Consider the following 22,726-nt stretch of genomic DNA (forward strand, 5'->3'; position numbering starts at 1 on the left):
CGGCCGCCTGTCGCTCATCTTGCCAGTCCGTCAGTCGGGCGAAGACGCTGAGGGATTCCGGCGGCCTTGTGGTCCCGGGGCCATGGCCGCCGCCTCCGCCTCCTCCTCCTCGCCCGGGAATGTGCTGGGGCTGCCGGAGGGCGAGGGTGCTGCCGCAGAGGTGAGCCTGCGCTGGGCCGGCCTGAGGGCTTCTTCCCCCTCCTGCCTCGGAGGGTGGCGGGGGCAGCGGCCCCTGCGCCTTCTTCTTCTTCGTCGGCGTCGCGCTGGTCCTGCTTGTCCGGCCCGGGGCGGCTCCCTCTCAGGTCCCCCACCGCCGCCTTTGCTCGGGCGCCCCCTGGTGGCGAGGACGGAGAGGCGGCAAATGGACCCATTTCACGGCTGGGGCAAAGGGAGGCCGGCCGAGCCTTGGGCTGGGGGCGGCCGAGGGGGCAGGGAGCGGGGATTAGCCCCCAGGTTTCCTCCTCCCCTCCTGTTTTCCTCCTCCCTTCCCAACCCCTCTTCCTCTTCTCTTCATTCCCCTTTTTGATATGGGGTGGCTTACTGGTTCAAGAGAGGATCTTTTCGGGGGGGGGGGGCTGGGAAGGTTAATACAATGTTTCTTAAACTTGGGTCTTCAGCTCTTGTTGGACTACACCTCCCTTCATCCCTGACCACAATTGTCCTTAGCTAGTAGGACCAGTGGTCAGGAATGATGGGAGTTGTAGCCCAACAACAGCTAGAGACCCACGTTTGAGAAACACAAGAGTACAACAAACTCGTGTTTGTTTGTTTGTAGTGTGTGTCTTGCTTCACACCAAAGGAGAGGCTGTGGGGCAGTACTGGGGAGCAGTGTTTGTCCCCCGTGTCTGGTTGTGGAGACTTGGGCCAGAGAAAGGCCTCTTCTTTTGCGTTCTGCCCTGTGTGGGCAGAGGCAGGGTGTGGGGCAAAGAGAAGTGCTGAGAGCATCCGCTCCCATGCAATGGGGCCTTCAGTCTCTTCCCCATCTGTCTGCAGCCACTGGCAATCTTTAAAAGTTGATCATGGGAACAGTGAGTGGAGTTTCACTTTTCTTTTTTATTAAAGAGGTTTTAATAGGAGCCCCCTTCAGAAGTAAATCCAACTGCAGAATTTCTCAGCGGTGAAAGGAAGGCATCCTGTCTATGCCCTGGAGACTTTATCAGTTCCTATCTCTGAAAACTGAATTCCCCATCTCCCAGGTTTCATCGACCTGGCTTAAAAATGGAGAGTCCCCATCTCTGTTGCTTCCTCTTTTTTCCTGCTTATCCTCCGCTGACATCTGAGATTAGGTTGTGCGCGTTTCCAGAACAAGTGATCAAGTGAAACTGCTAGCTAGGACAATCTCTTGAGTGGTGGCAGCAGCTGCTCTTTCCCATCACAGGAAATGCCCAAGAATACACGCATAAAGTTTCAGCTTCAAAGCATACCTGTCACTTGTACCTTTGAGTAGGTGCATGTTAGGGCTGGGCAATAATCTGGTTTTCAGCATAGTGATACATTACCAGCGAAACACCACAATATATAAATATATCAGGATGGAACTATGTAGAGCAGAGCTTTCCAAATTGTGTGTTGCAACACGTTAGTGTGTCGGCTGCAGTGTGTGGGTGTGTTGTGCAAATGCTCCCCATGCTCTTCCTGGGGCTGGAAAGGGGTTAGTTTAACCTCTGGTTTGCTAGTAAAACTAAATTACTGCGTCACAAAATGACGTATGTCTAAAAAGTATGTCACCATCATGAAAAGTTTGGAAATCTCTGATGTAGAGACATGTGTGGTTTCTGTAGTGTTGTGGTTCTCATCTTCTCGCAATTGTGAGGCCCACAGATGCAAGCCAGGCAGAAATTGCCTTGGAGTGGGCCCACAATGCAGTGGAATGAGCACCTGTTTTTCATGCAGTGGCACCTCTGGCGTAAAAGATTTGGGGATATTTTGGAGAGCTGCTGCCCATTGGAAGAAGCAGTACTGTGATGGTGTGAGCTGGTCTAAGGTGGCTTCATCTGTGACTTGCTTTTGTTTGAATATACATTTTGAAGTTAAGTAACATCCCTCTCAATCAATAGAGGTTAGCTGCTTGTGGTTGTAGTGGCCCATATTTGGAATTGTTTGCCTTGAGGGCCACATTCATCTGGAACTCCTCTGTTAAACCTATTGCTTTTGGGTGTGAGTATGATAGCTTCAGCATTTCAGGTGAGTACGATAGCTTCAGGAACAAAGAAACGGTGTGTGTGTGTGTGTGTGTGTGTGTGTGTGTCTCTGTGTTAAAATTGCACTCTGACAAGTACTTCTAAGAATTCATGTTTGCCTAGGAAGGAAAATGTTAAGCCTGCGGTCCACACATACTGCCTTCGAAAATAACCTTATTTAAATGAATGGACCTCAAGCCCAGGGCTATTTGGAGGAAGGAAGAGACTAGAGTGGATGAATCTGCCAATTCTGGTTTCTCATTTTGTTCAATCTTAAGTTCAGTTTGCTATGTTTCCACATCAGTTTGCAAACCTTAAAAAAGAAACCCCACAGGAAAATGTTACGCATTATCCCTAAATAAACACATTTTTGCACAGCCTTTGCCTACAATATTCATTTTTGCAGGCTGCTTTCCTAAACATTTTGTATGTAATTTTTACTCAAAGACACACTTTTGAGCACCAATTTTTCTAGGTCTTTATTTGCAAAGCATGTTTTAGCTGAAGAGCTACAGTGCAAAATTGGAAGAAGTGTGACTTTTGAAGAATCCATTTTGGTTTGTAAATATAAGTTTGGAAAGTACTAAGTAAGTAAAAATTCTCTTCCTATCTGCAGATGAAATACATAGGATAAGATAAGCAGGTATGGCTGGAGAAAACTGCCCCTTACTGTATTGATACATTGCCCAAAACTAGTTTAAAGTTCAGATTGCGATAACGATTTCAGAATTTTTGAGCTGACAATGTATCACCCCTGTGGCTGCTTCAAGCACCATGCATTTTTTTCTCGGGGTTGCCATTGTTTCAAGCATGGCCTCCTCAGCTCTTCTCACTGTTTGCACCCAATCCAAATAACTTTATTGTACTAGCCATTGGCTATGACAGATCTGAATCAAAAATAAATACAAGCAAAAGGGGTGTTGCGTCCTGCAAGGCTGCCTGATGCTCACCCACTCCCTCCTTCACTGCCAAGCCGTTGGCCTCAGGAGCCTGAAAAGGTGCTGGGGCCTGGCTGCCCCCAGCCATGCCTGTGCCTACCTGTTGTGTGCGCTCACCTGCCTGCTTGCTAGCACCTTCGCTTCCTTTTCTGGCCGAGCAAACGAGCTGCTTCCTTCCTCCTCACACCGGGTACTGGGAGGAGCAGCGCTGGCTCCTCTCCCTCACCTTCAGGACTATGTGGTTGATTGGCAGCGGTAGTCACCAGAGATGGGAACTGCACTGCGGTGATAAAGAGGAATGGAGTAGCCTCTGGTGCCTTGCATGGAGGATGGCTCCCAGTAGTTGCGACCGTTGCTGTGAGCTGGGCAGGCTCTGGGGAGAGGTTGTGGCTCTTCATTTGTGTGTGTGGTGGCATGTGGTGTCTCGCCTGATGTGCTCTGCCCAAGGCAGCACCATCCACCTAGCCTTCCCATATAGCAGCAGAACCTGTGCATGGTGTCACTGTGTTTAGGGGTAGGCGATGTATCCTTCAAAACTGCACAAAGTCCACATCCAGGAATCAATACTGGGCTGCTTCTTGCTCCAAACCTTATTTCATCTCTTCTCCCCATTTCAGACAATGTGATATATCAGTATATCATGATGTTTGGCTGGTGATATAGCACAGTGTTGAAAAACTGATATTGCCCACTTTATTTATCTGTCTTGTAGACAGCTTTACATTTCAAGCTAAATCTCTTAAGCAGTCCACATATTTCAAAATAAATAACTATAAAAATACAATACAACTTTAACATTCAGCTAATAATACTCATCACTTCCACATTTTTATTAATGTAATTAAGCAACAAAAACAATGTACATAAATAAAATCCCACAAAATCGAATTCTATACAAACTACCAAACAGCATCAAATACAACATACGGTATCTAGAACAGGCTTCCTCAACCTCGGCCCTCCAGATGTTTTGAGACTACAATTCCCATCCCTGACCACTGGTCCTGCTAGCTAGGGAACATGGGAGTTGTAGGCAAAAACATCTGGAAGGCCGAGGTTGAGGAAGCCTGATCTAGAAAATATCATACACAGTCCAAAAAGAAAAGCAAAACAAAAACTTGCATATAACCCAATGGCTCAGCTATTCTCCTTAAACCCAACATATCACTCCTTCCACTAAATTCTCACTTCAATAAAATATATTAATAAGCAACCAATAATTATGTATAGAAAGATAGGTATGCTGAATAAGAACAATCCAATAACAGGAGACCTCCCCCAACCTTGCTCAGTTTCATTTTCATCTCTCATCTGATGCAGTACAAAACCTTCTCATCACCTCTCTGCTGGTAAGATTAACCTCTTCTCCACCAACAGACCTTCACCCAACGTTTCCAATGGGTTTGACCGGAGGAGTCCCAGGCTGTTTTGTGGACATTCTCTTTTTATGTGGTGCACTATATTTCTTTACCTTTTTTTACTAGGTTCCTAAGGTGGGAAGACTGTGCATCTTAGAGTCCTGTCCATCCCTCCCCCCCCCAGCCCCACCTGCTGCCTAAAACTGCTAGTTCATATCCAGTTTCTGAAATGTGTAGTAGAGGTGAAGTTGGATTTGTGTCTGCCACCTGCTGGACAAGGGACTAAGCCTAGCTTGAGGATTTCTATATTGTACTAATACACAAGGCTTGTTCACACTTCCATTCATCCCTTGTCTAGAAAGCAGGAGTCTGATTGGTTTTGTCTTTGTCCCCCCTACTTTTCCCCAGGAAACCCATGCTTAAGCATTAAACTGGAGCAAACATCAATCTGGAGAAAACCCGGTTTGCATTTGCTTCAATTCTGCAGTAAATAACAGATTTTTCTGGTGGAAAATGGTGGAGCAAGCAAAAGTGTGGATGAGCTCTCAGCTGAACAGCTCCTAAACTGAATCCCCAAACCCACATTCTGCCCCATTTCCTCCTATCTTGCAAAATGCTCCACCAGGGAACTTTATGCTGCTTCCTCAAAAAAGACTTACAATAAAACTTCCTCTCTGTGCTTTGCTTTGTAATAACCTTTCCCATCCTTGTGTTTTCCAGATGTTTTGGACTTCAGCTTGCAGCAGCCCAGTCCTGCATGCCTTATACATCCCTCCCCACACTATTTTGCTTATAGTGCATACACTGCAAAGTCTGCTCTTTCACATTCCATATGGTAGAATATTTAAATCTACTTTAAAAGCAGAGCAGAAGGGGTGCATCGGTTTTGGGAAGAACATCTTTGCTTATGCGTAGCATAGCACTGTGTCCAAGAACTCTGCGTATAAACCATGTATCCTGTACTTAGGGCTGATGCCGAGACTGTGATGATTTTATCAACAAAGCTTTTGGGATTTCCTGTGTGGAGAGCCTGAATGTTTCATCTGAGGGTGGGAGCCTGAAGTATGTTTAAGTCCAGACGACTCTTCAGAAATTGCTTTTTAATTGCCAATAATCAGATAAAGGTGCTGTACTCTCAGGATGCACATTCTTACCCAACATACATGCAACATTTTGGCTTCCAACCCCAGCTGTTGTAATGACCAGTTTGAGGCATTGCTGGCACCGTAGCCAGTGCCAAGAGCAGGCATGCAGAGATTTTATCTCGCCTCTTTTTATATAAGCAGAACCTTTTGCGCTATGGCAGCTTGTAAACCGCCTCAGCTTGTAAACCGCCTTGAGTATTGTAAGATAGAAAGACGGTATACAAATTGAAAATGATGATACTTTCACTTTTACAGTTTTAATGTTCAGGCTGTGATACATTGCTCAGTTCCACAGAAACAGCATTATCAGAAATTGTGAGGAAGTGGCTACATCATGTAGAACTGGCACAGCGCCAGGGCAACACAGCACCTCAAAGGTGGTGATAGTAAGAACTAAACTGGAACATTTCAGGCTTGAAAAGTTTCAGAATATTTGCTCTGGTTCACCAGAAGCGGCTTAGTCATGCTGGCCACATGACCCGGAAGCTGTCTGCGGACAAACGCCGGCTCCCTCAGCCAGCAAAGTGAGATGAGCGCCGCAACCCCAGAGTCATCCGTGACTGGACCTAACAGTCAGGGGTACCTTTACCTTTTATGGGATGTGGGTGGCGCTGTGGTCTAAACCACAGAGCCTAGGGCTTGCCGATCAGAAGGTTGGCGGTTCGAATCCCCACAATGGGGTGAGCTCCCGTTGTTCGGTCCCAGCTCCTGCCCACCTAGCATTTGAAAGCACATCAAGTGTTAGTTGATAAATAGGTACCGCTCCAGTGGGAAGGTAAACGGTGTTTCCGTGCGCTGCTCTGGTTCGCCAGAAGCAGTTTAGTCATGCTGGCCACATGACCCGGAAGCTGTCTGTGGACAAATGCCGGCTCCCTTGGCCTATAGAGCGAGATGAGCTCCGCAACCCCAGAGTCATCCACAACTGGACTTAACGGTCAGGGTTACCTTTACCTTTACCTTTTATGAGCCACACATAGATTGCTATGGGTGTGACTGTCCTGAAAGTTTTGATTGCACAAATCAGCTTGAAAGCGGCAGAATACAAATGATCCTCTTAATGTGATTGGGATGGACAAACATGCTGCCGCATTCAAGTTGAAAGCATATTCTGTTATATGTCTGGTAAACCTGTGAGAAGGGAACAGGTGGAAGGAATTCTGGAAAGTAAAATAACATATTTCTAAGTATTTTGTGTTTTTCTTCTTGGCTTGGATATTCTACTTCATGATCAAATTGCGTAAGATCTCTAATAAGAGACAGTTCCTCTGAAGGCTGTTCAGGGTCATATGTAAAGTGTTGAATGGCGGGCTTGATGCTTCATGTGTTCAGCTTAATAACTGAATCTTAGTGCGTTGAAGGGGGGGAAAAATCTATTAATAGTAGCTTGTGTCCTTCCTGCTCCAGTGCCTTTTGACTCTGGATTTCTTGCATTTTGTATGCTAGCCAATGCAAGTTATCTCACATTTCTTGGAGTTGTTGATCCAGCAGCTCAAAAAATCATCTTAGTGCAAGTTGCCACATAACTGTGTAATCCTGTGCAAGCTATGCTCATCTTTAACCACGACCCATTGGAGACTAATTTTGGTTTGTTTGAGTGTCCTTGTAAAAAAACATTCTACCAGAAAAAAACACTTTCACTTCAAAAGTTCTCAATGTTATTTGGTCAATATATTAATGTTATTTGGTCAATATATTAGCTAAACATCCCACTTGTATTCCAACTTCAACCAGTTTCAGTTGAGCAGATAAATTTTGTCATTTTAAGCACCCCCCCAAACAATCACTTTTCATTTGCTTTCTTCATTCTTCTTTGGAAGGACAGCTGCATTCCTGCACCCACCTTAATCCATCTTCCTTTCAATGGAACCCAGCACACTGGGCCTGATTAAGAATGGGCAAGCCTTTAAATGATTATTGGGTCCGTGATGTCAACAGCCATCTGTTTCAGCTGAATTAGGCCCTAATAGAGTGGCAACTAGGTTCCCACTAGATTTGCTGAAAGGAGGCATATGAGGATGCTGTGTAGCAGAGTGGTATTGACATCTAGCTCAGTAGAGTATGGGACTCAGGGTTGTGGGTTCAAGCCCCTGTATTGTAGGGGGTTGGATTAGATGACCATTGTGATCCCTTCTAACTGTACAATTCTATTATTATTTCTTGCTTTCCTGAAAAGGGATTGAGGCACTGGGAAACTGTGGAAGGGGGAAAGGATCCATAGTGGGTTCCTTTATTCTTGGTGAGCTTTGTCCTTCTGTGCACCAAGGAACATAGGTTTGAAGACCAGGACCTTGTCTTCCATCTCCCCCCTCTTAATACCCTGTGTGTTCTCGCCTTTCTGAAGAAGACCGTTTTGAGAGAGTTTTTGTGAGAGTGGTCATACACTGCTTAATTTCCATGCAGGTTATTGAAAAATTGCTAACAAATTGTTTGTGTTATCTTACTGGATTTCCATGGGAAATAAAAAATCGATTAAAGTTGGGGCGGGGAGAGATACAGGCTGAAATTACATGACAAAAACATTGTGTGAACATTGAAAGAAATTTGCATCCCGTAATAAACACCTGTCTGGAAGTAGCCCAAGTGTTACTTGAGCAACCTTTGCAACAGGTTCCATTGTGAAAAACAGCTTTCCCCAACCTGGTGTCGTCCTGATGTTTTGGATTCCAGTTCCCATCGGTCCCAAGCAGCACAGTTGGCGGGGTGGAGGGGTCCCGGCTAGGATGCCTTAATGCAATGGGGATCATGAACCCAAACAATAGACTGGGGTGGACACGCTCTAGATTTTGCTGCACTTCCCAGCAGGCAGCATGGCCCATGGTCAGGGATGATGGGAGTGGTAGTTCAGAAGCATCTGGAGGAGGGCCAGATGTTTCCCATCCCTGCAACAACATCTGTCTTTGGGGCAGGATAACTGAGTACTCCCTGGGAGACATTCTAGAAATGGGGAAATTTTTATGCTCTGGGAAGCTTTTCTTCCTTCCCCCAGTTGCCCTTGGGGTTGTGGTAGCAAGATGTGGCTGCGGGAACCCAGCTAGATGGGCGAAGCATAAATAATAATAATAATAATAATAATAATAATAATAATAATAATAAATGAATTATGTGGGGTGGGGAGCTTGAAGGCAATATTTACATTGCTTTGCTTTCTATTTCCTCAAGGCTTAGGTGCACAATTTGTACCCTAGAGGGAGCACTTTCCCATAATTTGGGAGATAACTACAGTAATCACCATCGCAAAGACGAATGTAGATACAGTATTGTATAACTTAACCATTCAGACCGCTTCAGGTCTGCGTGCTGCTGATGGCAATTGGGGAAAGAGACTACCTGGGTTTTATTGACTGGGTATTGTGCTGCTTCTTCTAAATGGTTACTGCAAGTACTTTCTCACCTGGTACATACTCATTTGTGCTGCAGGAAGACTGAAGCATCTTAATTGTGAAGTGGCTGTGGATAGTCAAGGGCTGATGTAAAATCTACTGCTATACGTTATGTGAATCAGCCCTCGTGAATTTGGGAGCCTACAACTCACATCATCCCTGACTGTTAATCCATGCTGGTTGGGACTGATGGAAGTTGGGGAGTCCAAAACCACCTGGAGGGCCACCGGTTGAGGAAGGATGGCATGTAGGCATATTCAGGTGTTATGAGTGCAGATCAGAAGATGGTGAACAGCAGCAGCCCAGGTTCCTTGCTGGCTGCTGAGCCCCTTCCACCCTGCTGCTTAAGGAGCAGAGAGCACTTGGAGGAGCCTGATGAGCAGCCGGCAACTGTCTTCCCTGTCAGTACAGCCTGGCCCTTTCATAAAGAAAGGAGGATGCTCTGGTATTGCCTTGTGTGGTTGAGAGGGTGTTCCTTTGGCTGCCTTGCCTGGCACCGGGAAAGAAGGAAGCATAGCTTTTTGCCAAGAGAAAACTTTGGCCTGCGATGACACGCAGGTGCCTGGGGATGCCCCACATCTAACCAAGCCAAACAAAATGAAATTGAAATAAGTGAGCTTTTAAGAAAGATGGTTTGGGATTTGGAAAAGATGGGCTTGGTGCACACAAACCAGCCTCTGCCTAATGTGCCATTGTAACTGGGAAGTCCAAGGATTGTGTTTAATTAACTGCCTTTAGTTTCTTTTGAAAAGAGAAGGGAGATGGAAATATTTTAATTAAAATTGTTTTTATTTTCTAACTATTTTCTTGACAGACTCGACCAGAGTAATAAGCTTCCCAGGCCTTTGACTTCCCCCCTGCCCCCAAAAACTGATCAGTCAGAGATAGTAGTAGTTTACATAAATTAAGGTAAAATAAAATGATAATAAAAGCATTACAATTATTCTCCTAAATAATCAAGCCTGGTGAAAAAGCAGGTTTACCTAGCATCTGAAAGAGCACAAAGTTGGGCTGAGATGCACCTCAGTGGGGAAGTCATTCCATAGATGCAGACCCACCACCGAAAAGGCTCTTCTGTAGGCCCCAGCACTGCACACCTCATTTAATGTAGGAACCGCCAGGACAGCCTCTTTCACTGACCTTAAATACCTAGACAGGCTGATATGGAAGAAGGTGTTTGCTCAGATATTTGGAACCCAGGATTCTAAATGTCAACCTAAGCACCTGGACTTAGGCTTGGAAGATAACAGGTAACTGGTGCAGCTGTTTAAGAATAGGAGTTAAATGTGACCAATCTGCTGCTCCCATCAGCACCCTGGCTGTACCTACTGTAGTAGATGGTATCAAAAGCTACTGAGAGGTTAAATGTGTACTCACTTTTATATTGTGGAATCAATTGTGGGGTAGTTCTTAAGCTGCACAGTCACCTTGCAGCTTGGCCAGAAGCTAACTGGAAGCAAAACTACTTCTGTTTCAGGAAAACTTGCGGATAGTGAGGCTGAAGGTGATAGCTGGAATTGGCCTGGCCAAGAAGGATCTCCTAGGAACAAGGTAAGCATCCAGCTCTCTCTACAAAGAGGAAGGGAGGAGGAAATCATTCACTGCCCCTTCTGAAAAATCTCTTAAACTTACTTTTTCAGTGCCCCTACAGTGGTGCCCCGCAAGACGAATGCCTCGCAAGACGAAAAACCCGCTAGACGAAAGGGTTTTCCGTTTTGGAGGTGCTTCGCAAGACGAATTTCCCTATGGGCTTGCTTCGCAAGACGAAAATGCCTTGCAAGTTTTTCCGACTTTTTTCCCCTTTCCCCCCCCCTTTTTCTAAGCCGCTAATAGCGCTAATCCGCTAAGCCGCTAATGGGCTTGCTTCGCAAGATGAAAAAACCGCTAGATGAAGAGACTCGCGGAACGGATTCTTTTCGTCTTGCGAGGCACCACTGTATTAAGTGGAGTGTTAGTCATGCTTGTTCCAGTGCTCCTTGCTCACCCTCCTGATGGTTCAAGGTTGTACAAGGAGTGATGAGAAAATGACTTGACTCCTATGTAGGATCCCTTCCAGATTCTACAAGGCATACGAGACTGAATGCAGGAAATTATGTCATGTTCAGTCCACCCCATCCCACCCCCGGCAAATGTTATAAGAGGTTAGAGAAGGTAAGCTGTAGAGATCTGGACTGACCTGAGTTTTGGGAAACCTGGATTCAAATCCCTGTTCTGCCATGAATCTCATTCCAAAGAGAGGCACTTGCTGAGAACTGAAACTTCTGGGGCAATTGTTTTCAATTCTAAAATATACTACTAAATATATTCCTCCTCTTCTCTGCTAGCTTAAGGTCAGCTGCAAAATGGCCACGTATGAACCAAGGAGAATGTTGACTTAATTTCTCCCCTTATCTCTTGATAGTGAAAAAACAAAACTTTTGGGTGTGTGGGAGAGTATTAGTGACATTTTGGCATGGATGGATTGACAGAATTTAGCAATACAGACCAAGGTCAGTCTGTCTCTTTAAAGGGGTTGTGATGCCCATATCTCTTGCAAACAAGTAATCGTATTTTAACCGTTTGTGCTTGTATTTTGTACAGTGATCCCTATGTGAAAGTGACAGTATATGATTCAGCCAATGGAATCCTTACCAGTGTTCAAACAAAAACTGTTAAAAAGGTTAGACTTTGCACTTTCTTTGCATAATGAATAGGTGCAAAATCAAACAAGTGACTTGAAAGTAGACATTAACTTGTTTAAGCTATAGGTGTAAGATGCAGTAATTACCAATGCAAAATAGCAGCAGGAAATAAGCAGAACAATATACCCTTGTAAGATGTCCACCTCCAACTTGGTGTGACACTTGATGGTTCCTTGTGGATTTTTTCAACAGCTACTGCAAACATAGTAACTATGTAAGAGATGTGTTTTTCCTAAATCAGCCCAGAAAAACTGTACCAGAGTCTGATAGCAACCGATTGCTACTAATCGGACTCCTCCAGAATCTGTCTCTGGGAATCTTTTTAAAATGGGCAGAACAAAACATAATGAACTATGTTGTCTACTTACATTTTAGCCACAGAAACATAGATGTTGGGTTGGATCCAGAGATCTGCCTATAGAAGGTGACTTTCCCACCCGCTTCCTGGCACCCCCTCCCTCAAAAAAACAAAGAGTTTCCCTTCCCGCAAGTGTTGGGAGGTCCTTCTGAATGGATGGGCTCTGAGGGAGAAGGACCAGGTTTCCTCTTATCTTTCTTTAGCAGCTCAGCCCGCCTCACTCAGCAGGAGCCTTTGGGATGTACTTGTGGATAGAGAAGAGTGGGAGCTCCTCCTCCTGCCCACCCTGTCCCCTGACCAGTTCTCTTGGTTGTTTTGATGCTGTTTTTTAATCTGCCATTTGCAGATGCAGTTGATATCCTCTGGAGTTGCTGATTTGTAAATGCACATCTCCTACTACCAAAAAATTGTACTTGCAACTTCGGAATGGGTCTGTGCCAAATAAGATACTGGGGGAAACTGGATGGCAGCGCATAAATACATTTATAAACCCCCATGGAAGGACTCCTCTGGACTCCTCTGGAACCACAGCATTCTTTCAAAGTTCTTTTCCTTGCAAGGGTCAAAGGATATAGGTGCGGTTGGCCAGCCTTCCATCCTGTTTGGTCTGCTCATAGGCATAAAGGTTAGCTGACGTTCAGTGCAAAGTTCTCAAATAAGACAGTGTGCATTATTGAAGGGAAATTGTGGAAGTCAGCTATTTTTAGCTCTTGGTAGGCACCTAACTAAGACAGTATGTCAGGTCTGTGTTTAGTGCAGCTCATCAGATCCACAGTTTTGTTCATCTCTTCGAGGCAGATCAGAGTGAATGCGCTTCGTGACACTGGGGCGCTTTGAGGGCCAGAGGCTGAAATGAAGCACTCAGGTGTCTGTTGCAGCTGTATCAGCTCTCCTTGCAGCTGGGGTGATGCTACTTAGTTCTGAATGTTTTTTCCTTGCTGGCGATGCCTTTACATCGGCAACTGCATACTTTGATGCTAATGCTGGTCTGTATTTCTAGTAGCAGAGCTATCAAAGACCTTTGCCTGAGATCGTGAGAAATTATTGTCAGGTAGACCAACCTGATGCCCTTCAGATGTTTGGGGCTACAAGTCCAAAAGTCAGGTTGCATGTTTGTGATGGAACCAACTGTCCTAAATGGCTAATGGCATCCAAAACATTTGGAGGGGTACCAGGTTGGCAGAGGCAGAGCTAGGTATTTCTGGGCTATAAGGGCCAAGTGAGAAAAGGCAGCTGCGTATGTCTTGTAGTAATTTACTCTTTCTTTACTTGCAGACGTTGAATCCAAAGTGGAATGAAGAGTTTTTCTTTAGAGTAAGTGAACCTTGTTGCACGTTGAAGTGATGACTGAGCGTTGTAATCCAGCATAAGTCTGTTGTGGTTAATGCCTTTTAAAATTACGTGGTGTAATAGAAAGCAACATTGTACTTTCTAAAACTCCTTTCCTACCAAGCCAACTCACCAGAAATTAACTGTTTCTCCTAGGTCAATCCTCAGAAGCACAGATTCCTCTTTGAAGTGTTCGATGAAAACCGTTTGGTAGGTGGACTTTTTGTTGCTCGGGAACAAAATCAGAATCCTGTACATTTTCCTGTGATGTATTTTGGATTTGTTGGGAACCGTGGCACTGTGACATGCAAGCCAATCCCTGCACTCTTGGGGTTATTTACTTTTTTTTTTTAAAATGTTCCACATTTCACTACTTGTTGTAGACTCCCTAGTTGTCCAGACTCTTTCAGATCTGTGGTGTGGCCTGGTAGCCAGATTTAAAAGGAGAAGGGAGCTTTAATGGGGAATTGATACCGTGCTGGTGAAGGCAGCACTGAAACTGATTTCATGGATAGATACATGTATTGTGTGATGCTCTGAACAAGGAACCTCTGGGCAGCTGAGAGTACTAGAGAAGCGGTGGGCAACTTGTCACCCTCCAGATGTTGTAGAGTTGGAAGGGACTCTGAGGGTCATTTAGTCCAACCCCCTGCAATGCAGAAATCCTGCCCACAGCCATCCCTGGGTGGGCTTGAACCACCAGCCTTCTGGTTAACAGCCAGATGCACTGACCCGTATTGTTGGTCTCCCATCAGTCTGACTCCCTCAGCCAACATAGTCAGTGGCCAAGGATGAGTTGTGGCCCTCCATCCACGTTCTAGGAGAAAACAGAGACCTAATAAGACCTTGTTAGTGGAAACTGTCACAACCAGCTTACTTCCATTGCTTTTTCCAGTTGGCATGCTCTATTCTTTTCACTCACAAGACCCAGCTAAGAATTAAATTGACTCTAGCACAGGAATTTTTGAAAACTGTTTCGCTTCCTCATAGAAAATGTAAAATGCTGGCTTTAATGGAAAACTCCCTGAAAATGTAGTAAAGGTTAAATAAATACCTAGCAGAAAATATTCAGTCATGTGATTTACACAGGAATAAATGGTGCAGTGTTCTCTGCTGCCTGCAGTTTAATTCTGTGTTGCTGTGGTGGGATTCAGAAATGTGTAGTGTGTAACTTCTGGGTGTTTAAAGATGTCTGTAACTGGATGAATGTTTGCTGGCTAGCATAGATGTTGGAGCAGTGCATTTTCCTCAAAGTGCCACTAGGTGCCAGGAAAGAATCTGACTTAGGAGCAGCGGTGGCAGCAGCACAAAGGAGAAAAGGCAAGACGAAAATGACAGTCATGAAAGTTAACATTTCAAGCAGATCTCAGATATACTCCCATTTGATTTCTGCCACTGTGAATGTGCTCTTAATAGAGGAACTGCTTGTTTTGGTGGTGTTACATCAGAAATGGTCTTGAATACCTTGGTTTCATAAGCACCTAGGAGAAATGTTTGGTTTGGTTCCAGACCATAATGTTGGAATACTGAAATTTGCTTTCAACAGATTCTAAATGGAACTCTTATTACAATTATATCTGTCTACGTAGGGAATGTTTTTCCACACCTTGTATAAAAAATATCTGTATCTCTCAGAGCTCAAGCACCAGCTAATTGTACAAACAGTCTGCAAATGTTAAGCTATAAAAGTATGGGCAGAGTGTAAAAAAAATAGTGCTAGCCCTTCCAAAATATGCTGGTTTCTTGGGGACCCACCCATGATTTTTCATCTGTTCAGTCGCTTCTCATCATTAAGCCCGCCTACCTCCTTCAAATATGAAAGGGCTGTTTTTCTCAGTAGCTGCCTTTAAATTAAATGTATGCAGTAATAACTTCTCTCAAACTGAAGTTCCTTGCTACTTTATGCAGGGCATACTCTTATCCAGTTACTAGCACTATTGATCTTTCAACAGTGAATCCTAGATTTGATAATTATGTGGAACTTGGTTCCTACCAACTTCCTGTAACTCTACACCGCTGGGTAAAAATATTAGTGGTCATACACTGCTAAAGAAAGCACAGACCCAGATTCAGCCAGGGCAGCCAGGGGAATCTGTAGGAAGAACTGCTGTTGAATTAATTTGCCATGGAAGGGTAGAATTCAGACAAGGCTTCCAGTGTTGGTCCACTGCAGCTGAGTTGAGCTTTAAAGGTCGCTTGGCACTAAGCGTTTTGTGAGTGAATGTGCTCTTCACAACAAGCAACCCTGGGCAGGCCAGAGACGGTAGTGTGGCAGGAATGACTTGCTAAATTCAGAAGGCACTCTGGCGAACAGCTACCTGCATTTCTGTGGTCTTCATCTGTTATACTGAAGATTAACTGGCAAGTGATTGCGGGCAGCTGCTTTCCACTTAAGAAGAAGAAAAAACTCTCTGACCTTTATCTTTGGAAATGAGGACAAATGGCAAGGCAGTTGAGGCTGCATTTTGCAGCTGAAAGGAGTCACACGGATCCATTATTAGAGACCCTTGGAGATGGCTGGTATAAAGAAGATACTCGCACGTACACCCAAAGTCCTGAGTCGAATGCTGCCCCTTACGTTGTTGAAATGAAGCGGAATCCCAATCAAATGCAGGAAGAAAACAAACTGCCGGTTTCATCCCGAAAACCCAAGCGGAGCGCTTCGCTGAAGATTTCCTTGCAGACTTCTAGAGGCAATGGATGTTTGCAGCCCGTGGCCTTGGAAGACCATACTTCCCTGGTCAGCCTAAGGAAGAAAGGGGACTGTTGTAACAGGAATGCGACTGTCAGTCAGTCTCACCAGCTAACAAATGGCAGCGGTCTGGCTGATACTGCAGCGTTTGGTGGGGTTCCCAGCAGTTTCTCAGCCAGTGACAAAGGAGCCTACAGCAGCGCAGGGAGTGACTATGGGTCATGCACAAGTACCACAAGTGATGGCGGGTCCTATAGCAGTAGCATCATCAGTGACAGCAGTAGCTGCCCCTTTTCCGCTGGAGATGCCTGTCTTTTTTCTGGTAACATGGTCTCTGGCAGCTCTGCAGGTCGAAGCACCAACCGCAAATGCTCTACTCCCCACAGGAGCAGCACTGCACAGAACAGTGTAAGCGGAAATATTTTTGACCAAGAAGACCCAGAACAAGCTGAGAGGGCAACAAAACTGCCATCAGCGAGAGAGACAAATGTTTCCTTACGACGCTGCTCATCTCTGGTCATTTTCCCAAGGAGTCCTTCAGATACCCCACCAATGTCTCCAACGTCTCCTCCGCCAACTCGGCGACCCTCTCAAGTGTCTCATAGTGAGCAGGTGCAAAGTGAAGACAAGGCCGTGTCCGGGGGGTCCCTCTCTACTGTAGTCAATGGATTTCGGCTTTCTAAAGGTTCTTGTTTTCCTAATGAAAGTAGGGATGTTAGGCAACTGCATTTGAATAGCTCACTGTGGGAGAGAACCTGCTGTGAGCAAGGCACCTGCGAGGAAATACCAAATGGAGGTTCTTGTATTTCATTTCACCTCTCCCATGGAGCACGAGCACCGAAGGGTGACACTGTGTCCTCTTCCAGCGGACCCTCCATAGCAGCCTACCCTAATCGAAGAGTCAGACATACAGCATCTGCCTGTTTGCCCTCAAATTTGGAGGATCATGCTAGCATAGGAACTGAAGAAAGATCATCTGCATGGAGGAGCAAGCCCCATCATGGCCTACAGAGGAGCCTCTCACTGGGATCATCCCAGCCTTCATTTCTATCCAGTTTTAAATACAGTTCCAAGGCAGGAATGTCACATTTACACATACAGTTTGGATCCGAGAGAGAGGGGAAGCCTAGTGGAGTTCAAAGGAGTACTTTGAGGAAACCTCTTGAGGTGAGTCCCTAGCCCCAAAAAGAGCGACCTCTTGCATGTGATGCTTTTTATTTATACTAAAATGGGGTTAAATGTCTGTGGAACATATTTTAAAGCTCTTTTATTGTATTATAATTAGATCACTACAGTGAAACACACGTGTGTTTAAAATTGGCAATCTGGTTTTAGCTGTATGTTGTTAATTACCGGTTTTGCAGTGACTTTACTGTAGTTAGGTTTCCTTTCCATGACTGTCGCTACTCTCTGTACCTAAAAAGTTTAAACTGATTTCCACTATCAGTTTTATAATAAGCCTTCAGACCTCAAGGGAGCACATAGCATGTTATATTCTGCTCATCAATCTTCATTTCACTTTAAAACTCTAACAAGTTACACATATTTAACAGAAAGGGGGAAGCAAGGTGCTTGTTACTAAACGGAATTTTAGTGGGTTTTGTTTCATAGTTATGCTTTAAAAATAGCTGTCTCAGGAGAAGATAGGGCTGAATATCAGAAGATATAAATATTTTAAAAAAACAATTTAGCAACCTTCAGCCTAGAAGTGTACTCTGGATCAGAAAAGGGACATAACTCCCCCCCCCCAATTCCACAAATTGCTATTTTAGTAATGCTGCTTGCTGAATGAACTGTGAGCTTTGCAGACCGGTGTGGCATGAGAGGCGGGAAATGCCCAATCGATCAGCAGCACATTCTTTGAGCAGCTGGTTGTTAAGGAGTTCTCATATGGCACTAATTGTGCAATCACAGCAGAAGAGATTGTTGGCTTCAATTCATATAATTCTGGAAATTAATTTCAGGGCAAACAATTTTTTTCCAGAGTCCCTAATCTTGTATAAATAGCAGCTGTGAAAACATTTTAAGATAATTTGTTAGGATGTCTTGCTGCTGTGGTAGTAGTTCATCTAGAGACAAATTTAAAATCTGACATGAAATGCAGAGCATTAGTAACAGTAGTCAAATATGGTTTTGATGCCAGGCTAGCTGTCTTTCAACAAGAGCATGTGCACTTATGCAAAATATATCCATACTTGCATAAAGACTGCTTGGATCTGGGTCTCAAGTCAAATTGGTGCTTCATTAACTGGGCAATGTGAAAAGAACCCTTTAATGCAGTGATTCCCAAACTTGGGTCTCCACTGTTTTTAGACTACAACTCCCAGCATCCCTAGCTAGCAAGACCAGTGGTCACAGATGATGGAAACCGTAGACTGAAAACAGTTGGAGACTCAAGTTTGGGAAGCACTGCTTTAATGCTTATGGGGGATGGAGCCTGCAACCCTTCAGAAGTTGTTCATCTGTAACTCCCATCATCTGCCCTCACCAGGGGCCACGCAGGCTGCTGGGAGTTAGAGTTCATCAACATCTGGAGGGCCACATGTTCCCTACTCTTAAATTTGGGTAGCCAAAAAAGACATTTGAAACAGTGCTGTATGACCACATTCTTATTAAGTTGCAGCTGAAGGACTTCTGTGTTAAATAAGCACTGTTGGAAAAGTAGCCTTCCCAAACAATTTTGTTAAATATAAGTGTCGTCTCTAATTATAGTTCTGTATTGTGATTCATTTTAAAATTAACAGTCCTGAAAATACTTCCTTGACTCCAGTTAGTCTGGCTTAGTATAACGATATGCTGAGTCTCATTTCCAATTTAACAGGATGATATTGGAGTCACATTTAGTAATGTCAGCTATCTGTGCCGAGTGTCATGAAATTAAATTTGTGCTTGGGTTTCAGACTTCAGTGTCTGCAGCAGCAAAAGGCCTCTTGCCTGCCTGCTCTGTAGGTCTACTTGCTGAGAGTTAAGCTTACCGTTCTCCATATTCCACAGCATTTTTGTAAGGTTTCTGTGCAGTACTTGGGGAGAAGCATTGTTTTGCTGTCGGGTCCTGGAGCTTTGACTTGAAAAGTTTGGGAGAGGGAACAAGCCACACATGGAGGATACAGCTAGAATTTTGCCAGGTGGAGAGGAGAATGGGAAGGGGGTTTTTTTGTGCAGGGTGTGTGTGTGATAGTTTCCACCTTATACACACACTGTTTGCCAGTAACGTGCTTGTCTTGGCCTGTTGCTGGTATCACATGCTGCAAGAACCCTGGGGAGCAGAGGAGAACGCTGGGAACAGCTGGCCCATATCAAACTGATTGGTCCACAATTTTATAAAAGATACATTAACAAGGCACAGCAAGTCACCCCAGCAGGGTACACCAAAAGGAAAGCACCAAAGAAAATTGTCCCTTTGGGTTGAGTTACTCCTTTAGGCAGCAGTGAAGTCATAGACATCACATTCTGTGATATATTTTTTTTTGAGAGGTTGGGTAACTCTTGAGTGAGAAACAGACGTAACGGAGTGTGTGGGGTGAGTTTTCAACTTAGCCTCTCAGGGAGAGGAGGAGTGCTGGGGGGAACAGCTGCTTTGGTGAGAGCTTAGATCAGCTGTTCCCGGTTACACACTTGGATAACGGGGAATTTGTGATGTGAGCACAGGATGAGTGGTGGGATGTGTTGGAATAAGCATGCTGGGGTGACATGGAGGGGAATCGGTATCCCATAACAAGTTATTTCTGGGAGGGAAGATAATGTTATGGCGAACAGAAAAATAGAGGGGGAAGGTGGCACCAGACCTTTGGCTCTACTGACCCCATTTTGCAGATAACTGGTTATTTGACTACTGAGGCTTCTAGCTCCTGTTGATCAATGCCAGGTCAGTATATAAGAAGACCACCTTTGTCTATGATTTAGTATTACCAGTGAGGGAACTGACTTGTATAACCAAGAACAGGGTGGGTGAATTGGGTAGAGTGACTCCTACTCAACTCCCCCCCCCACCCCACAGACCAGTTCAGCACCAGTCAAGACTGGCAGGCTGGCATGCAGGCAGTTGCTATAGTCCATAAGACATCTGATAACTAGAAAGCCCCTGGGCTGTAAGGTCCTGTACCTGTTAGGCTTGTCATTGAGCACGCTGCTGAAAGGGCCTAAACTTGCTCTGTGCCCCTATGTGACCCTGAATCAGTTTCTTTGGAATCTTTGTCCCCAACCATCTTGTCAAATGCCCTCGTAATTGCATGTCCCAGAAGGCTAGCAGTTATACAGGCTGTTAGTGTCAATGCTACAAAATCTAGATGTTTCATCCTGGCCTTTGCAGATGTTAGTAAATACTCTGTGTTAAGGACGTCCAGCTCCAAACAGATAAGCATCTTACAGGATTGGTCTTGTTGGAATGTTATATATAACATTCCAATATATAATGCAGTGAATCTGAGATGGTAAGAAGAATATTCTGAGGCCCTGTCTTGCCAGTCTTTCCCCACCTCCACTGTTGTGGACTGGTGTCTCCAAACCAAGGTTAAACAAAACAAGGTGTGATATATTCTTGGTATTTTTTAGTAAACTGTTGATAGGCAGGTCCTGTAACTTACTTCAGCAGCACAACTCTGATTTTCTGGTAATACTAAAGCTGATGTTTGGCTTTGTCTGTGTAATACATTTTTTTACAAATAACTTCCATTTTCAAGTCATGCAAATTATTGCATTCTATTTCTTCACAATGATCTTTCTATAGGACTGACCTGCAAGTAAATATGACTAGGTTTCGCCTGTTACTTATCCGTTGCCTTTACTGTTACCATTCTGTAACCTTCTAGACCTTGGCTCAGGGTCTTGAGAGCCTTGTGCCGCCTTAATTCCTGTCACCTGTATCCTCCCAGGTGCTTCTGAAAACTTGTACTTGATTGAGAAGAACCTGTGAAGTTGCATAAAGTTATTGGTGTCCCTGCACAAATGTTTATCCAGTGTCCTGACTCTGAGGGGATGAATTTCCTCTGCAGGGTGTCTAATTTAAACCAAAGCCTCCTTGGCATGTGGTCATCTCTTTCTTCTGGAGTACATCCAGTGATATATCAAGAACTCTTTGCTTCCTATCCTCTGCAAGGATTAACTGTATTCTTTACCAAAAGGAAGCCTAGCAAGTACCTAGCACAGTTACTCACAAACTGTTCCTGGTATTTCTGTGCTCACTGGAGGAGTGTGCGTTTTTGTACAAACTTCAGCATGCATCTTACTGGCCTGAAAAAAAAAATTATCTCGTATTATTTGTAGCTGCCAAAATGAAATAAGAACTGAAGCAAATTATGAAATATGGGAGGAACTTGAAGTGGTGCCGGGGGGAGGGGAGGAGAGGATACTGAAGTGGTGGAGAAGTTCTCAGACCTTGCTACAGACAAGAGAGCTGTTTAACACTTCAAGACAAGCATAGTCAAGTGTCTGGCCTTGTTCATGGCAAGCAGAAGTTCCCTTGGAAACACAGGCACTAAGAATCCATAGCATAAGGGGGAAAGTGTATCCTGGGATGCATGTTGTGTTTCCCTCTAGAGGTCTATGTTTTGAGCCCCATTAAAACAGCATTAGATTCCGGTATAAAAGATGGGGCACTTGACATCTGTATAAATTCTAAATAATTTTTAATAACCTCGGGCTATTAAATAGAGAGTATGAGAAACAGAAGCTCCAGCTTTCCCCAAGGTGGACAAGTGACAAGTATTTGGCAATGCAGTCTTATTGTGTGTGTATATATCTGAGGACCAGAATACCCAAATCACCATCTCGCCCAACTAGTCCCTGGTCATGGGTTAAGAAAGGTAAACTTGTTTGTATCTCTAACAGTTTTGAGATATGCCAGTGGGCACATTCATGTTTTAGTTGGGTCAGCTCTGAAATGTTAAAAAAGAAAAATGCTATTTGGACCCAGGCAATAAAAGCAAAATGTGAGTACAGTGGTACCTTGGGTTACAAACACTTCGGGTTACAGACTCCGCTAACCGGGAAGTAGTACCTCAGGTTAAGAACTTTACCTCAGGATGAGAACAGAAATCACGTGGCGGCAGCACAGTGGCAGCAGAGGCCCCATTGGCTAAAGTGGTACCTCAGATTAAGAACTGTTTCAGGTTAAGAACGGACCTCCAGAACGAATTAAGTTCGTAACCACTGTATCTTGCCTGTAGACTGACTCTAACTGAGTGGTCTGAGGATGTTTGTCAACCAGAATTCATCCTGCTTTGCCCTGTCATAAATTCAGCTGCTAGAGTTTTAACTGAGACTCAGAAAGCAGATCATATGACTAATCTTACTTCATCTCCACCGACTACCCATTCAAGCTGCTGGTGTTAGCATTTGAAAGTCCTTAAGGGCCCCATCAGAATTGCCTTCTGCTACATGAACCTGTCTGACCTGCTGTGTCCCATCTATGTTTGAGGCAGGCTAGTAAGTATCAGAGATGAGGCCTTCTCTGTGGTGGCACCTAGATTTGGAGAGCTGTCCTTGGGGAGATTTGCCAAGCTCGTTCTTTCCTTGCTTTCACGTGGACAATTAGGACATGCTTGTTCCAGCTTGTTTTCAATCTCTTGTTGGCTTCGTTTTAGTTTTGTATGACTTACTGATACTATCTGTTCCTCAGTTATGATGTTTTAATGTGAACTGTTGATTCGTTTTAAAGCTGTCTTTTA

General features: G+C 44.5%; 1 protein-coding gene across 2 annotated transcripts in view; it reads left to right on the top strand.

The window, feature by feature from the left end:
• The window catches only part of NEDD4 (NEDD4 E3 ubiquitin protein ligase), a 46,278-nt gene continuing 23,552 nt past the window's right edge, over positions 1-22,726 (top strand). Inside the window, exons 1-5 of one of the 2 annotated variants that reach the window (XM_081838741.1) lie at positions 1-160; positions 10,479-10,552; positions 11,582-11,660; positions 13,316-13,354; positions 13,526-13,579. In XM_081838741.1, the coding sequence (XP_081694867.1) occupies positions 83-160; positions 10,479-10,552; positions 11,582-11,660; positions 13,316-13,354; positions 13,526-13,579 (324 nt within the window). In that variant the 5' untranslated portion in view covers positions 1-82. Of the gene's footprint in view, positions 161-10,478; positions 10,553-11,581; positions 11,661-13,315; positions 13,355-13,525; positions 13,580-15,415; positions 17,229-22,726 lie in introns of those variants that run through there. The other variant, XM_081838740.1, reaches the window with a different exon arrangement.

Source organism: Podarcis erhardii (assembly GCF_964252035.2).
Source record: "Podarcis erhardii genome assembly, chromosome: 14".
Classification (NCBI taxonomy): domain Eukaryota; kingdom Metazoa; phylum Chordata; class Lepidosauria; order Squamata; family Lacertidae; genus Podarcis; species Podarcis erhardii.